At 47.9% G+C, this 13,151-nt stretch overlaps 1 protein-coding gene and 1 long non-coding RNA gene across 2 annotated transcripts in view; one reads left to right on the forward strand and one right to left on the reverse strand.

Moving 5' to 3' along the window:
- LOC135975049 (uncharacterized) overlaps nt 1-8,058 on the forward strand; it is a 234,349-nt gene extending 226,291 nt beyond the window's left edge. The window contains exon 3 of the long non-coding RNA XR_010592106.1: nt 7,989-8,058. This is a non-coding gene — a long non-coding RNA (uncharacterized LOC135975049). The remainder of the gene's footprint in view (nt 1-7,988) is intronic.
- Nucleotides 1-13,151, reverse strand: part of LOC101942541 (butyrophilin subfamily 1 member A1-like) — a 343,737-nt gene that overhangs the window by 6,965 nt on the left and 323,621 nt on the right. The window contains exons 5-9 of the mRNA XM_065564978.1: nt 7,966-8,082; nt 4,657-4,689; nt 2,218-2,238; nt 265-291; nt 117-143 (exon numbers count right to left, since the gene is read on the reverse strand). Of these exons, the coding sequence (XP_065421050.1) occupies nt 117-143; nt 265-291; nt 2,218-2,238; nt 4,657-4,689; nt 7,966-8,082 (225 nt within the window). The remainder of the gene's footprint in view (nt 1-116; nt 144-264; nt 292-2,217; nt 2,239-4,656; nt 4,690-7,965; nt 8,083-13,151) is intronic.

Consider the following 13,151-nt stretch of genomic DNA (forward strand, 5'->3'; position numbering starts at 1 on the left):
GTTTCCAGCCTATTGCTTTTGATATGAAAGTGCTGGTGCACTGGGGAAGTGAGGAGAGAGCTCCCGGGGCAAGTGGGATGTTGACATGAGTAAAGTGTCAGTGTCAGGTACAGTACCTGCATATAGCTGGGCTCTTCTCAACCCTGAAAGCAAAACACAGAGAGAGATGAGAACTCCCCTGAGCACAGACACGCTGAGCAGGACACAGTGTATAACATGGATTATATTAAGGGTGTGTAGGTAGGGGCAGGAAAGGGAACTTACCAAGCCCCAATTCAGTGAAGAGTTTCCCTAGAAAACAATAAATGAATAGATCTGAAACCATGCTTATAAAAAAGGATGAGAGTCAAAAACCTAATAGGAGTTTAACTCTTTAGACAAAAGGTGCACCGAGGCATTCACAACATTCTAGACACTTGCACAGCCCATAACAAGCAGTCTGAAGGAGTGTTAAGAAGGAAACAGCCGAGCTGCTAGCAAAAATATGCATCTAATTAAAATCAGCTAAAGACCCAGAGGAAAAGAGAGTAGGAAATATTGCACTTACATTTTTTAAAAAGTGCAAGAGTCATAAGGAGAATTACAGTCCAGTTAACTTTAATTCAGATCCCGGTAAATTGGTTGAAATTATAATTAAAAATAGAATCCAAAAGCATGTAGCTGAACACATAGGCAACGATTCCATGGGTGCTCCAGGGCTGAGCACCCATGGGAAAAAAATGGTGGGTGCTGAGCACCCATCAGCAGCCAACCCCCTCCCCTCCAGTGCCTCCCAACCGTTGGCAGCCCCACTGATCAGCACCTCCCCCTCCCTCCCACCTGCCACAGATCAGCTGTTCTGTGGCGTGCAGGAGGCACTGAGGTGGGAGGGGGGGAGTGAGGGCCGGGCACACTCAGGGGAGGGGGTGGAACAGGATGGGAAGAAGCAGGGCATGGACAGGGAGGGGCGGGGCAGGGCCTTGGGGGAAGGGGTGGAGTGGGGGGTGGGGCCTGGGGCAGAACCAGGGGATCGAGCACCATCACCCCTCCGCACACATTAAAAAGTCGGTGCCTCTACTGGTCACTATCTCCAACAGGATAGAGCAGAAATTGAGGGTGGAGGATTCAGAAAAGGGAGAAGGTGGTAATTATAGCATGGAAAGACTTCAGTGTGGGGAGAGATGTTATTAGGGCTGTTTAGAGAGGAGACAGCAGAGGACATGGCAGAGGTGCACATACTGATGAATAGCACGGAGATGGTAAATCGATTATCGGATGGTCCTATTCACCCTCTCTCAACATTTTTTTTCCTATTTTTTTAAGTTGCTGCCTTTCAACTTCACTGAAATACTTTCCCAAGAAATACATAGTGAGTCTTCACCATCAGGTATCACTCAGACCAAGAGCTGAGTATCAGTATACATATCTAGGGAGAGTGAGGACAGTCACAGTATGTTAGCTAGAACTGCCACATCATTTGGGATGTAAAACCTCCTGATTCAGGGCATAAGCTGATCCTGAACTGCCTAGAGCTAGGAAGAAACGTGCTCTCTGGGCAGCGTATTCCATGATTGTCTTATTGGGATTTCTGGAACCTTTCTCTGAAACAACCGGTGCTGTGGGAGACAGGATCCCACAGTAGCGTCTTCCCTGGTCTGATCTGCTACGGCAAATCTGGCAAAGATTCTGTTTACTGAATGTACCGGTCAAGAGTTATTACACAAAATCACATCACAGTACCTAGGTAATTATCCCAAATGTCAACTCTAAGTTAATGCATTTGAGAAAATCTGCCATGAAATGTTATAAAAATAAATCACAACTTAAATGTCTGAAAGTTTAGAAATTCACAATTATACGTCTAACCCCAGTCCCAACCTTTGTGCAACCAATTTTTCCCTGGCCATCACCTTCCTGATGAGGAATGTCCCTGATGGGGAAGCTAGAAATATTATTACAACTTAACATTTCCCCATCCCTAAATATATAGTGAAGACAAAGTAATACATTCACCTGCTCCCTTCTGTCAATGACTAGGAAGCAAATCCCCAGGTCATTTCAGTGGCTGGGGCACTGGTAGAAATAGCTAGTGTGCGTAGAATGGAAGGGGTTACGGTGGAGCTCTACTTTGCATTCAGTATAAAGCAGAGTGTGTTCTGTTTGATAAGAGCTCTCAATAGCTGCTTAGGAAGTATAAGTTATATTCCCTTCTCCCTAACATTAGCGAAGAAACATTACCTTTTTCTTCACGATGTTCTTCTGCAAATAAATCACAAAGAAGAGGATTTGATTTAACATATTGCACATTTACAGGAGTATTTTCTACTATTATCTATACATCCACAGGCTTACAGATGTTCCCATTGACCGCATTATTATCAGGCCCTTGTGTAATGTGATTAGGCAGTCACTTGCTCAGCTACATTATTTCCATTTTTTTAAAATTGCCACATAGTTGTGCTCCATAATTGGGACTTCTGGTTTTTGGGTTTAACCGATAAACACTAATAAAAAGAAAATCCCTAATAAAAAGAAATACTTCCAAAGAGAACCAGCTGTAACAATACAGCAACGTCTGCCTGAGTCTGCAGAAAGCCTGAAACCATTGATCTAAGAGATACGAACTGCCTCCTTCATCTCAGGTTGGAGACTCTAAAGCCTTATAGTGACAGCATTCATAGCTATTTCATGGCTGATAATTTGATCAGAACCACTCTGGAGTGCGCTTCTCCCTCACTGTTTGATGTAGTGACAGAAATTGGGGTAGAGTGCACTGACGCAGTTACTTGCCATGAAGGCTGCTGGGTTTAGAATAATGAAATCAAGGCCTTGCCCTCCCAAATTTAATGTCACCTCTGCCTGTGGCCAAAGGGGGCAGATGTATCCCCTCCTCAGTCTGAAATGCCACCCAGAATAGGTCTTCACTGCAGTTAGCCCAGATGATCAGCACCTGGGTCTGAGCCCCTGGGTTAACCTAACCTGGGTGTGAGCAGCCCCACTACAAAGCCCTACCCCAGTTACTGTGTCTGCACTGGTGCTGCACACCCCACGTGAGTCCCTAGGACTGCTGGAAACATATCCCACGGTTCTTGGTGCTGAGTCGGCTGAGCTAAGCTGAGTCTTTCCCAGTGAATTATGGGAGAACTTGTCTGTGCTTCTGGCACACCCGGGGGAATCATGGGATGGCACTGGAGGACTGTCAGCACTGAGTGATTTAGCCTGTGTCCTCACTGCAAAATGGGGAGGTTACCAGCCCAAGTGAAAGTGTTACCCAGGCTCTAACCCTCAGCCCCAGATGGGCCAGCTCCCCTGGACTGAAAGCCCCACTAAACTCAGAGGGTTGTGTGGATGGGAGTGGGGCAGTTGGAGGTATCACTTAAGTAAGACCCTGGCTAACTGCAATAAAGACACAAAATCACCTCCCACATCTGCCCAGCTGCCCAAACCTCCAGCTCTCCTGCCCCAAACACCGGGGATGCAGTGATATATTTATAATATAAAACCCTCTATTTTTCATGGAAAGCAGCAGTGAAAGGATGCAGCCCATGGGCACTGAGGGTCCCCTTCCTGACATGGCCACTGACCTGTCAAAAGACAGGGGATCCACAGTGATCCCAATGCACAGGCCATATAGGGGCCTCAGCAGCTCTTAAGCATTGCACAGCCAGATCCCATAGCCATCCGTTCTGTGAGATCACAGAGAGGGGCTCAGGGGCAGAGCAGAGTCGGAGGCCTGGTCAGTGGGTCTGTGAGCTGGGCAGATTGACTGGACCCAACCTCACATCCAGAGCCGTGTTAGGCTGGGATTTGAATGAAAGCGACACAAGGAACCAGAGCGTGAGCTCTCAGCGCAGCCCCAACTCTGCCCGATGAGCATGGCCACCAGCAAAGGCCATTGGGCACGATCACAACACAGTGATCAATGGCACAGTGTACTGGGCAATCAGTGCAACACTATGTTCTGTGCCCTGAACACACTGCCTCAGGGCCCTGCCTTGCTTACACCAATTTTAACCAAGGTGCTTTTCAACTGATTCAGTTAAACTCATGAAAGTTTGTGTGTAGACACAGCCCAAGGGAGTTGAATGGGGAATCCCCAATGAGATTTCGGAGTCCCCCCTGCTGAGAGAGGGAGCCAATTACGCACCGGTCTCAAATGTTTTAGGTTGTTCATTCCTCAATGAAAGTCAAAAATTTTCACAACCCCCTTTTATTTACTATAAAAGTCAGAGTAAAAGATATATCAATAACTAAAATAAGCCTGGATAATCCATCACAACCACTACAATGACTGTATGTGACATCCCAAACTCGGAAGGTTTTAGCAGCCTCAAAGTTATTCTGGACATTTTATTGTCTTTGCTTTACAACTGTTATAATTTCTTCAACAACCCATAACTCCCCCCGCCCCAACCCACCCCCACACACAATAGCCTTCCGTGATCCCATTCCAGATGGTCGTGACCTGCCAGTTGATAAATTCTGGGTTAATTAGCACAGCAGGATGCCTGAGGGAATCACATTTCTGTGAAGATCTTGAGATGTCAGTCATAACCTCCCTTTGGTGTAATTGCAAATGACCCATCTACAGAGAATCTTGGTACATGTTCATCTTCCTCATTGTTCGCAAATAGTTACATAAAATCTTTAACACGCCCCATTGGCCCAGACACTGACCTTTCTGTCTCTCCAGGTCAGATCGCAGCGTCTCTAGGGGGAGAAAATGGAGAGAGGTGAAATTTCAACATCATGTTTATGGGCACATCACTACTGTTAACTTAGCACAGTCACACTAGGGTGCAAGAGGCAGACAGACAACAAATGGACACTCAGATAGATCTTCCCAGGTGGCTTTGCACTCAGCATCCCCGCTGCCTGGGACCAAGTCATGGTAGCCACCCCACTGCCTGCGTCCCAGTCACACTCCTCTCAGATCTGGCTGTTGGGGCGGGGGGGCTGAGAGGTCTCTTTGTCTTAGGCCAGGTGTACACACAAAGTTTCACTGGTTTAATTTAGAAGTGTGTGCAATAGCAGGATACCTCTCCCCAGCATGGAGGTGCTGCCATGCCTCAGTTTCCCCTCTCAGACAGTAGTTCCCCAGGGGTCTAACGTCTGCAGCTGCTGGAGGGGTAACTTGTGGTCAAGTAATTTTGGGTTCAGTTCTCTGCACAAAGCTTTGTCAGGGCCCTTCCCCTTTCCAGGATCAACAAAAAGTTCAATGAGTAAAATAGCTGAACAATCTGCTACCCCCACCCCCACTGGGTCACAGCCCTTCTCTGGGCTCAATAATCCTTCCAGACTTCAGACAGCTCATCCCTGGCCCTCTCCCATTCTCCAACTCTCCAGTCCCTTACCCAGGGCTCAGTCAGTCCTCCTCCCCTCACTGTTGGGGTTTATGTCCATCTCCTCCAGGTCGTGCTATGGGAGGCTGTGGGTTCCCCTTCTACTCTGGGTTCCAGCCCAGTGACCCTAAATACGCAGGGACTGTTCACTCTGCTCAGGACCTTGAGTCGCTTTTCCCTGGGCTGCTTCCTACAGGGCCTGTCCCTTTCTGGGCTTCTCTGCAGCCACTCCCAGGCTGCTGCTTCCCCGCCCTCCTAGGCCCTTTTCTGGCTAAGCCCCTCTCTGGCTATGTTGCCACACCTCCTCCCAGGCTGCTGTGGAGAGACCCAGCCCGCTGTGGAGAGACCCAGCCCAAGTCCTTCCCTACCCCTGGTCACCAGCCTATATTCCAGCCTGGTCCCACGGCCTGCCAGGGGTATTCGCTGGAGGCTCCTCCATGGAGCCATGGGCATGGGCAATATGTCTGTCACGGTTCACAGAGTCTCCTGATACTTGTCCAGTCTGCAGTGAGGTCTTGTGGTCTGTCTGCCCAATGGAGGGGGTGAGCCTGTAGTTTTGGAAGGGCCTCGGCCCACCCTGTTCCAGAGGTCATTGGATCCTAGTCAAACATCCCTCCTCACTCACAGGGATTTAGGTGTCTATGTCTGGAGGTTTGACAGTAACTTTGTGGATCCTGGTCTTAGTGGCCAAGAGGGAGCAATCAAGGGTGATCCTGGTACCAGAGTGGTTGTGTTAAACTTTGAAGATGTTGGCACCCCCAACTTTATTCTGGACATTTTATTTTCTTTGCTTTACAACTGCAATTAAATTTTGAACACCTCACAAACCACCTCCACCCATCCACACCCCACCTACCCAACAGCTTTTTGTGACCCCTGTTCAGAGAGCAGTGATCCACCAGTTGATAACCACTGGGTTCATTAGTACAGCAGGGTGCCTGTAGGACTCACGTTTCTGTGAAGATCTTGAGATGTCAGTCAACCCCCCTTTGGTGTAATTGCAAATGACCCATCTACAGAGAATCTTGGTACATGTTCATCTTCCTCATTGTTCGCAAATAGTTACATAACATCTTTAACACGCCCCATTGGCCCAGACACGGACCTTTCTCTCTCTCCACGTCAGATCGCAGAGTCTCTGGGAGAGAAAACTGCTTCTTGTGAGAACCAGTTAGGTGCTCGCCTAACTCCATGTGCCAGAGGAGGAGCTGCCACCTCCCATATGACTTCTAGCTCAGTGGTTAGGGCCCTCACTTGGGACATGGGAGACCCAGGTTCAATTTCCTCTCTGCCTGCAGGAGACAAAGGATTTGACAGGGGGTCTCCCCCTCTCAGGAGTGTGCTGTAACCACTGAGCCCTGGGATATTCCGATGTGGGGCTCCCTCAGTCTCTCCTGAAGAAGCTGTTCCATTGTGTATAAACAACTAAAACGTCCTTGGAGCTGGGGACTAGCTCCTGGGTCTCCCACATCTCAGGTGGGGGCCCTCACCATCAGGCTCTGGAGTGTCCCAGTGATTATAGTTGTACCTAGTGGAACAATCTCATCAGGCGAGATGGAGGTGGGAGCTCACAGCTCAGTGGTTAGGGCACCAGTCTGAGAAGTGGGAGACCCTCTATCCAAAATCTGTCACCATCAGGCAGAGGGGGGAATTCAGTTACAGTGAGCTCTCTAACCACTGGGCTGAAAGATATAAGGGAGATGGCACCACCAGGTCCTCCTCTGGCCAGATTTTGTATGTGTCCTGATTTGGTAGGAGAGGCTGGATCAGGCCTCGTAGGCAAGACAGGTGTCCAAACACCTATCTCCAGCTGCTTTGTGGATCACTCTGGGGCTTAAGTGGGAGATAGGTGTCCGGGTGCCTAGAGGGAGGCAGAAGTGCACATGCCCAGAGGCAGAAACACAGGTGCCTAGGGAACTCTTACTGCAGAAGACTTAAGCATCAAGTGAGTTTAAGCACCTGCAAGGTCAGGGGGCAGCCGAGCAAGGGTTTTGTGGATTGCAGCAGTGCCTAATACCGGGACTTGGGTGCCTACATGAGGAGTTTAGGTAGCTACGTCCATCTGTGGATCTGGGCCTTAGCGACTAGGTGGGAGCACTCAAGGGAGCTGCTCCTTGGTAGCAGGGCAGTTCTGCCTGAGCTGAGGTTTCTGTGTAACTGCCTGCGGGCAGTTTTGGCCACATCTGTTCCAGGTAAAGAGGACCTGTGTACATTCTGACAATAAATTATACCAGGAGACACCCTCAGTCCATGTCACCGAATTCTCTACCAATAGGGAAATGACCTGCTGCCAGGCCCCCAAACCCGCTGCCATTCAGCGAAAGTTCCATGTGCCGTTCATTTAACGTCACATTTGTGTTTCCAACTGAAACAATATGGATCCCCGCTGACTAGTGAACAACAATGCCAGGACTGGATTGTCTAGTGAGAGCTATAGGGATGAATGCACTTGATACTTTCTTCCATTTGAATGATTTGTTCTCCCTCAGCCTCTCTCCATCTCTCAGTATCCAAATCTCTCTTCAGAACATTGACTCCCAGTCCCTGAGTCAACCCCTCTCTTTAAAACAAAAAGGAAAAACAAACAAACAAAAACAGAAAATCTCCCTTATTCTCTTCACATTCTGTCCATTTCTAACTTTACCTTTTGCTCTGTGCTGCCTCCAGAAGCAGTAACTGGCCAGGGCAATGAGAACAGCCAGGAGAGCCAGGATCACCCCCAGAGCCACCAGCCAGGGACTCACCCTTGGGAAGAACAGCTCTGCAAGAGAAAGCGCCATTGTGACAATGTGGAAACTGTCTGTAATATTTATATGATTCTCTACTTATCACCTGGGTATTGCTACCCAGTGGGTGCAGAAGGGTTAAAATGCTGCCACTGAAGCAAAGCAGGAGACGTTTGTCTGGGGTGATCTGAATGGGTTGCTCAGGACTGGCTGGGACCAGCCCATATCAGTGGAAGCCCTGACAGAGACAGGAGACGCCTGAGGGACTAAACATTTGACACTTATCAATGGGAGGATCCCAGCAGGGTGAATGTGAACTCAGCATGGCTCTGCAGCAGGCCAAGGATGGGCAGAGGTGACAGGAGGCAGTGATAGGAACTGGGCTCACAGAGACACAGGATCTCACCTGGGAGTAAGACAAAGGATCAGAGACAAAGAAAGGACACCAAGATGGTCCCTACAGCTGCGTTTCTCATAGGATGTCAGCAACCAGGGCGTGGGTGGTCTGACCTATTGGTTGGAGCAAGAGTTCAGCATACCAGTTAGAGCTAGATCCAGATGAGGTGGGCCTGGGATCAAAGCCAGGAGTCAGAAGCCAAAGCCTAAGCCCCAGGGTTAATCCGAGTCACAGTCAGAAGGCGCAGTGGAGGGTCAGAGCCAGGAAGTAACTAGGGGCTGGAGCAGGAGTGGTTACAGACGGCACAAAATACATTGCGTAGCCAGTGGGCTGCTGACTGCTGCTGCAAAGCTTAAGCATCAGCAACCACTTGGTTGACTCCTGCGACCCATCAGGAAGCACAGTCAGTCAGACAGCTTGTATGAGGGCCACCTGTGCTCATTAGATCGCCAGGAGACTGGCTGTGCTGGAGACTGGCCCCTGACCAGGGAGCCCTGGGGCCGGAATGGGCTGTGTTTTAACCTTGGCCTCTCTATGCTAACCTGAGGGCTTCCTGAGGCTGTATTCCAGCTGACTATTAAAACACGCTCTGTTTGGAAAAGGCTGCCTGGGGGTGTCACTGCAGAGTCTCACTTGCTGAAGTACCTTGGCCCATGAAGGGAGTAAAAGTCTCTGAAAGGGCATCTACCTCACAGGGGCTTGCTGGACAGAGCTCCCAGTAAGAAGCGGGAGTGCTGGAGCCCAGAGGCTCAGTGAATGCCGTGTGGCTTATTCTTGTGGCAAAATCTGACCCCTTGGGGGTCTGGCACTTTCAAGGGCCCCTCCCTGTTTAAAGGCCAGGGCACAGCACAAATCCTGTAAATCCATGACAGTGGGTGGCGGCTGGTGGGATACTGAATGCACCTGCAGTATTTTGCAATGGGTTACTTAATACAGATCCTGTAAATCTGTGACAGTCAGTCTGCAAACCCTGACAGACTAAATGTAGTTGTATTGTGAGCAAAGATGACTCTGCATGTCTGACTGGAATAGTCATCGGGGGTTACCTATGGATTTCATGGTGAGCTATGGCTCTCCATACTTTGCTTCTAAACCAGTGGAAGTCCAGGCCTTAACCGGCTTATGGAATATGGTGAAGGGCCCATCCGCACTGCAGATCTGACCTGTGTCATAGTGCAGCTGGGGACACCCTTACCTGTCTGTAGTTGCAGTGTAATTGGGCCTTACATGGGCAGAAAATACCTAGTCACATTTTTGAAAGGGTAACATGGAGGAAAACACAGGAACTAGTGAAACCAGCATGGCCTCTGAATCCTTGGGCTTGGTCTGAGGGGGAGAGAGGCAGATCCGCCTTCCTACAACAGACCAGTGACATACCTATGGGGAATGAACAGGGAGCCCAGCTTATTAAATATTAATCCCTCTGTGATGCTGGCAGACCAGATGCCAGCTCATGCCAAGGCCCCAGGCCTCACTGAACACTTACAAATGCATAGCTGAAAACCAGTTTTGCTTATCTATGTGTTAACATCATCAAAATAAATAATAGAGGTTACGTTGATAGAGATGTGTTTAGTGTTTTACAAAATGCTTGTAGGATGCTGCATGCATTGTTCTCATTCAGCTATAGCATAAGGTTTAACATCCATGTCAAAATACATTACTATAACAAATAAGTCAAAGCATAACAAGTCAGCGTCCTTTGTTCCTGTGAGGTTGGGCTGGGTTTGTCCTATACATGCCCTGATGAGGTGTGAACCACCTCTCTGCTCTTGGAGAGTTTTTGCCTGGGCTTATTTTAAGCCATGACAACACATTTTCAGCCTCATTACTATATACATGAAATTATACCTATAACATTACTGTAACAACAGTTACTATAACATCACTATAACAACAATGCTCAGTGCATCATGAGCCTTCCGAAGACACCCGACATGACAAACTTTGCACTGGATACCACACAATCGTATTATAAGGATGACCATGGGGGTGTAGGGTGCTCCCACGAGGTACAGAATGTCACAGCAGAATAACTGAACAAGGAGGTGGTGATCCCCTGAGTTATTCTGGGTAGCCCTGACAGACTTTTGGGAAATTGGCAGATTAGAAAATCTCTGCTACCTTTTGAAATTATAGACTGTGATTCACCTGTACATATATTTTTACCTGCTTTAACTTCTCAATAATTCTCATTCCTTTTTCCTAGCTGATAAACTTTAATAGGTTTACTATAGAAGTGGCTGCCAGCACAGTCTTTAGAGTGAGATCTGGGATTCAAATCGATCTGGGTGAGAGACTGGTCTCTTGGGACTGGGTGTAACTTGAATATTTTGTGATTTTTGATGTAAGTGACCATTTATCTCATAGTCCAGTTGCCTTGGTGGCTAGATTGTCAGAGGGATTTCAGAGTTTAACCCTCCTTTGAAAATCCCAGCCTTTGTTAACTGTAAATTAGGTAGGAATGTAACACTAAGGGGAAAACGCCTTTGCACCCAGGAATGTCACAGTTAATGTTTTCCGGCTCTAACCACGAGCCCGTAACTCTGTGAATACAAATATTGTCACCTGCCAACCCTGGGCACAAACTAGAAGCACAGGCCTGCTCTACACTAGAAAGTCAGGTGGACCCAGCTACGTCGCTCTGGGCTGTGAAAAATCCATGCCCCTAAGCAACGTAGTTAAGCCAAGCAACCCCCCGGTGCTGGCAGCGCTAGGTTGATGGAGGAATTGTTCTCTCAGCCCAGCTACTGCCTCTTCAGGAGGTGTAACTACAACAACAGGAGAACCCTTCCCATTGCTGTAATGAGCGTCTACACTGACGTGCTACAGCAGGGCAGATGCACCTGTGCTGCTGCAGCGTTTCAAGTGTAGATAAGCCCTGAGTTTTGGCTGAACATTTGGCCTTTGACATCTTTCTTGGTAACCTATTCTCAGTGCTCTTCAATGTTAAACAAAACCTGACTTGGATTCCTGTTCCCCTTATCTCACTCCCTGAAGTATCACTAAATTTAACAGCAAATAAATATCTGCCCTGTAGCCTCAGTGCCATGAGACCTTGATAAATCTCAGCAGCTATGCAATGCTGGACTGGGCCAATGCTTGGATCAGAGACCTCCATGAAATGGGAATCTCTGCAACAGACTGCACTGAGAGTCCCAAACTGTAGGCCCTATTTAATTAAACTCCAGGGAAACTTGCTTCCCAAACTTTTCTTTTATCTCTCCTCCTCCCACCTTCCCTGCACTCTTATACATTCATCGGTTTAGATCCATTTTCCCTTTGTCAATTCAAAATCTAACTAAACCCCCAAGAGAAATGTATATGTACAATATCTTATTGCAAGATTTTAACTGCAACACTATTTGAGTGAGGAAAATCAAAGTAACAACCCCCTAGGGTCCTTATTTCGGCGTTGTGAGCCTGGGCACCAGGAGGGGGTTCTTGATTTTGTGATTATTAAACTATGGGCAACACCAGAGCCTATTCAGCAAATAACAGAATGCAGCAATCTGAGATTCTGAGATGAATAGTGTTGTAAACATGCAAAGTGGTGTTGTTATTTTATTACAGTAATGGCTAACTAGTAATTTAATTAACAAAAACAAAAACTTTCTTTAGTGACCATTAAGATGTTGCCACACCCACCACAACCCTAAAAGCCTAGAAATCAGAAGCAAAGGAAAATACATTCCTTCATTCCTAGGAGCCCTCACATCCTCGACATGGCTGTCAATAACACACTCCGACTCCAGCTCTCCATAAGGCTGTCCCTTCCACCTCCCACTGAGACCAAACAGCTTTTTAAAGGATGGTTTTTCATTGCATGAATTAAATCAACTAGTTTTTTTTAAAAGAAATTCTGTTATATGCACCCATAAACTTCTCACAGCAGGGGCAGAAAAGTTGGAACCCAAACTCTATAGAGCTTCAGAACCAACTGCTACTGGAGCTATGGCTAGCTTCCTACTAAGCTAGTTACTAGAGACAGGCCTGACCCACACTTTCCCCTGAGTTACACAGCTATTCACTAGACTGCAGTAGAAAACTGAAGTTCAGGAATGCTGGAGTGTGTTTCTGGATCTGGGAGGGCACTGTCGTGAGCTGGTCATCAATAGAATAACCAAACCATACACATAGGGACAGATCTTCTGCAAAGCAGGAGGAATCAAACCATTGTTTTGCTCACAGCTCCAAGCCCCTTTCAGCCAGCACTCTGCCCAAAACTCTCTCATTAGGCTTTTCTCAGCCCCACGCTCCGTCCTTGTTATGCTCCTTCCCTGTGTCCACCTCTGAGCTGTGTAATCGCTGCTTCTCTCTCACACACACCCCTCTACCAAAATAATACCCAGCAAAATGCCTCCACCCACATGTGCCTGAGACATGCCTTTGTTTTGGACAGTGGTATATGCTTGTATCTGGAGTGAAGGCTGCTAGTTTTTCAGCTCTCCGGTTTGACAAAAGAGCTTACTGGCTTCTTGCCACTGTCTTAAATTAAAGGCAGGGGTTATGCCCAACTAGGGAGGCCGCTCATTTGGTATTAAACCGGTTGGTGCTCTGTTTGAGACCTTTGTCCCCTGTCCAGCAATGGGACAAAACCAGACATGATTTTATTTGGTATCAGATGGGGCATGCTGCTCTGCCTCTTCTGGCTTTCAAAAATGGCACCTTCCACCCTGGTGCAGCATGACCTCTCACACACTGTGC

The sequence above is a fragment of the Chrysemys picta genome, chromosome 12 (assembly GCF_011386835.1).
Source record: "Chrysemys picta bellii isolate R12L10 chromosome 12, ASM1138683v2, whole genome shotgun sequence".
NCBI lineage: Eukaryota > Metazoa > Chordata > Testudines > Emydidae > Chrysemys > Chrysemys picta.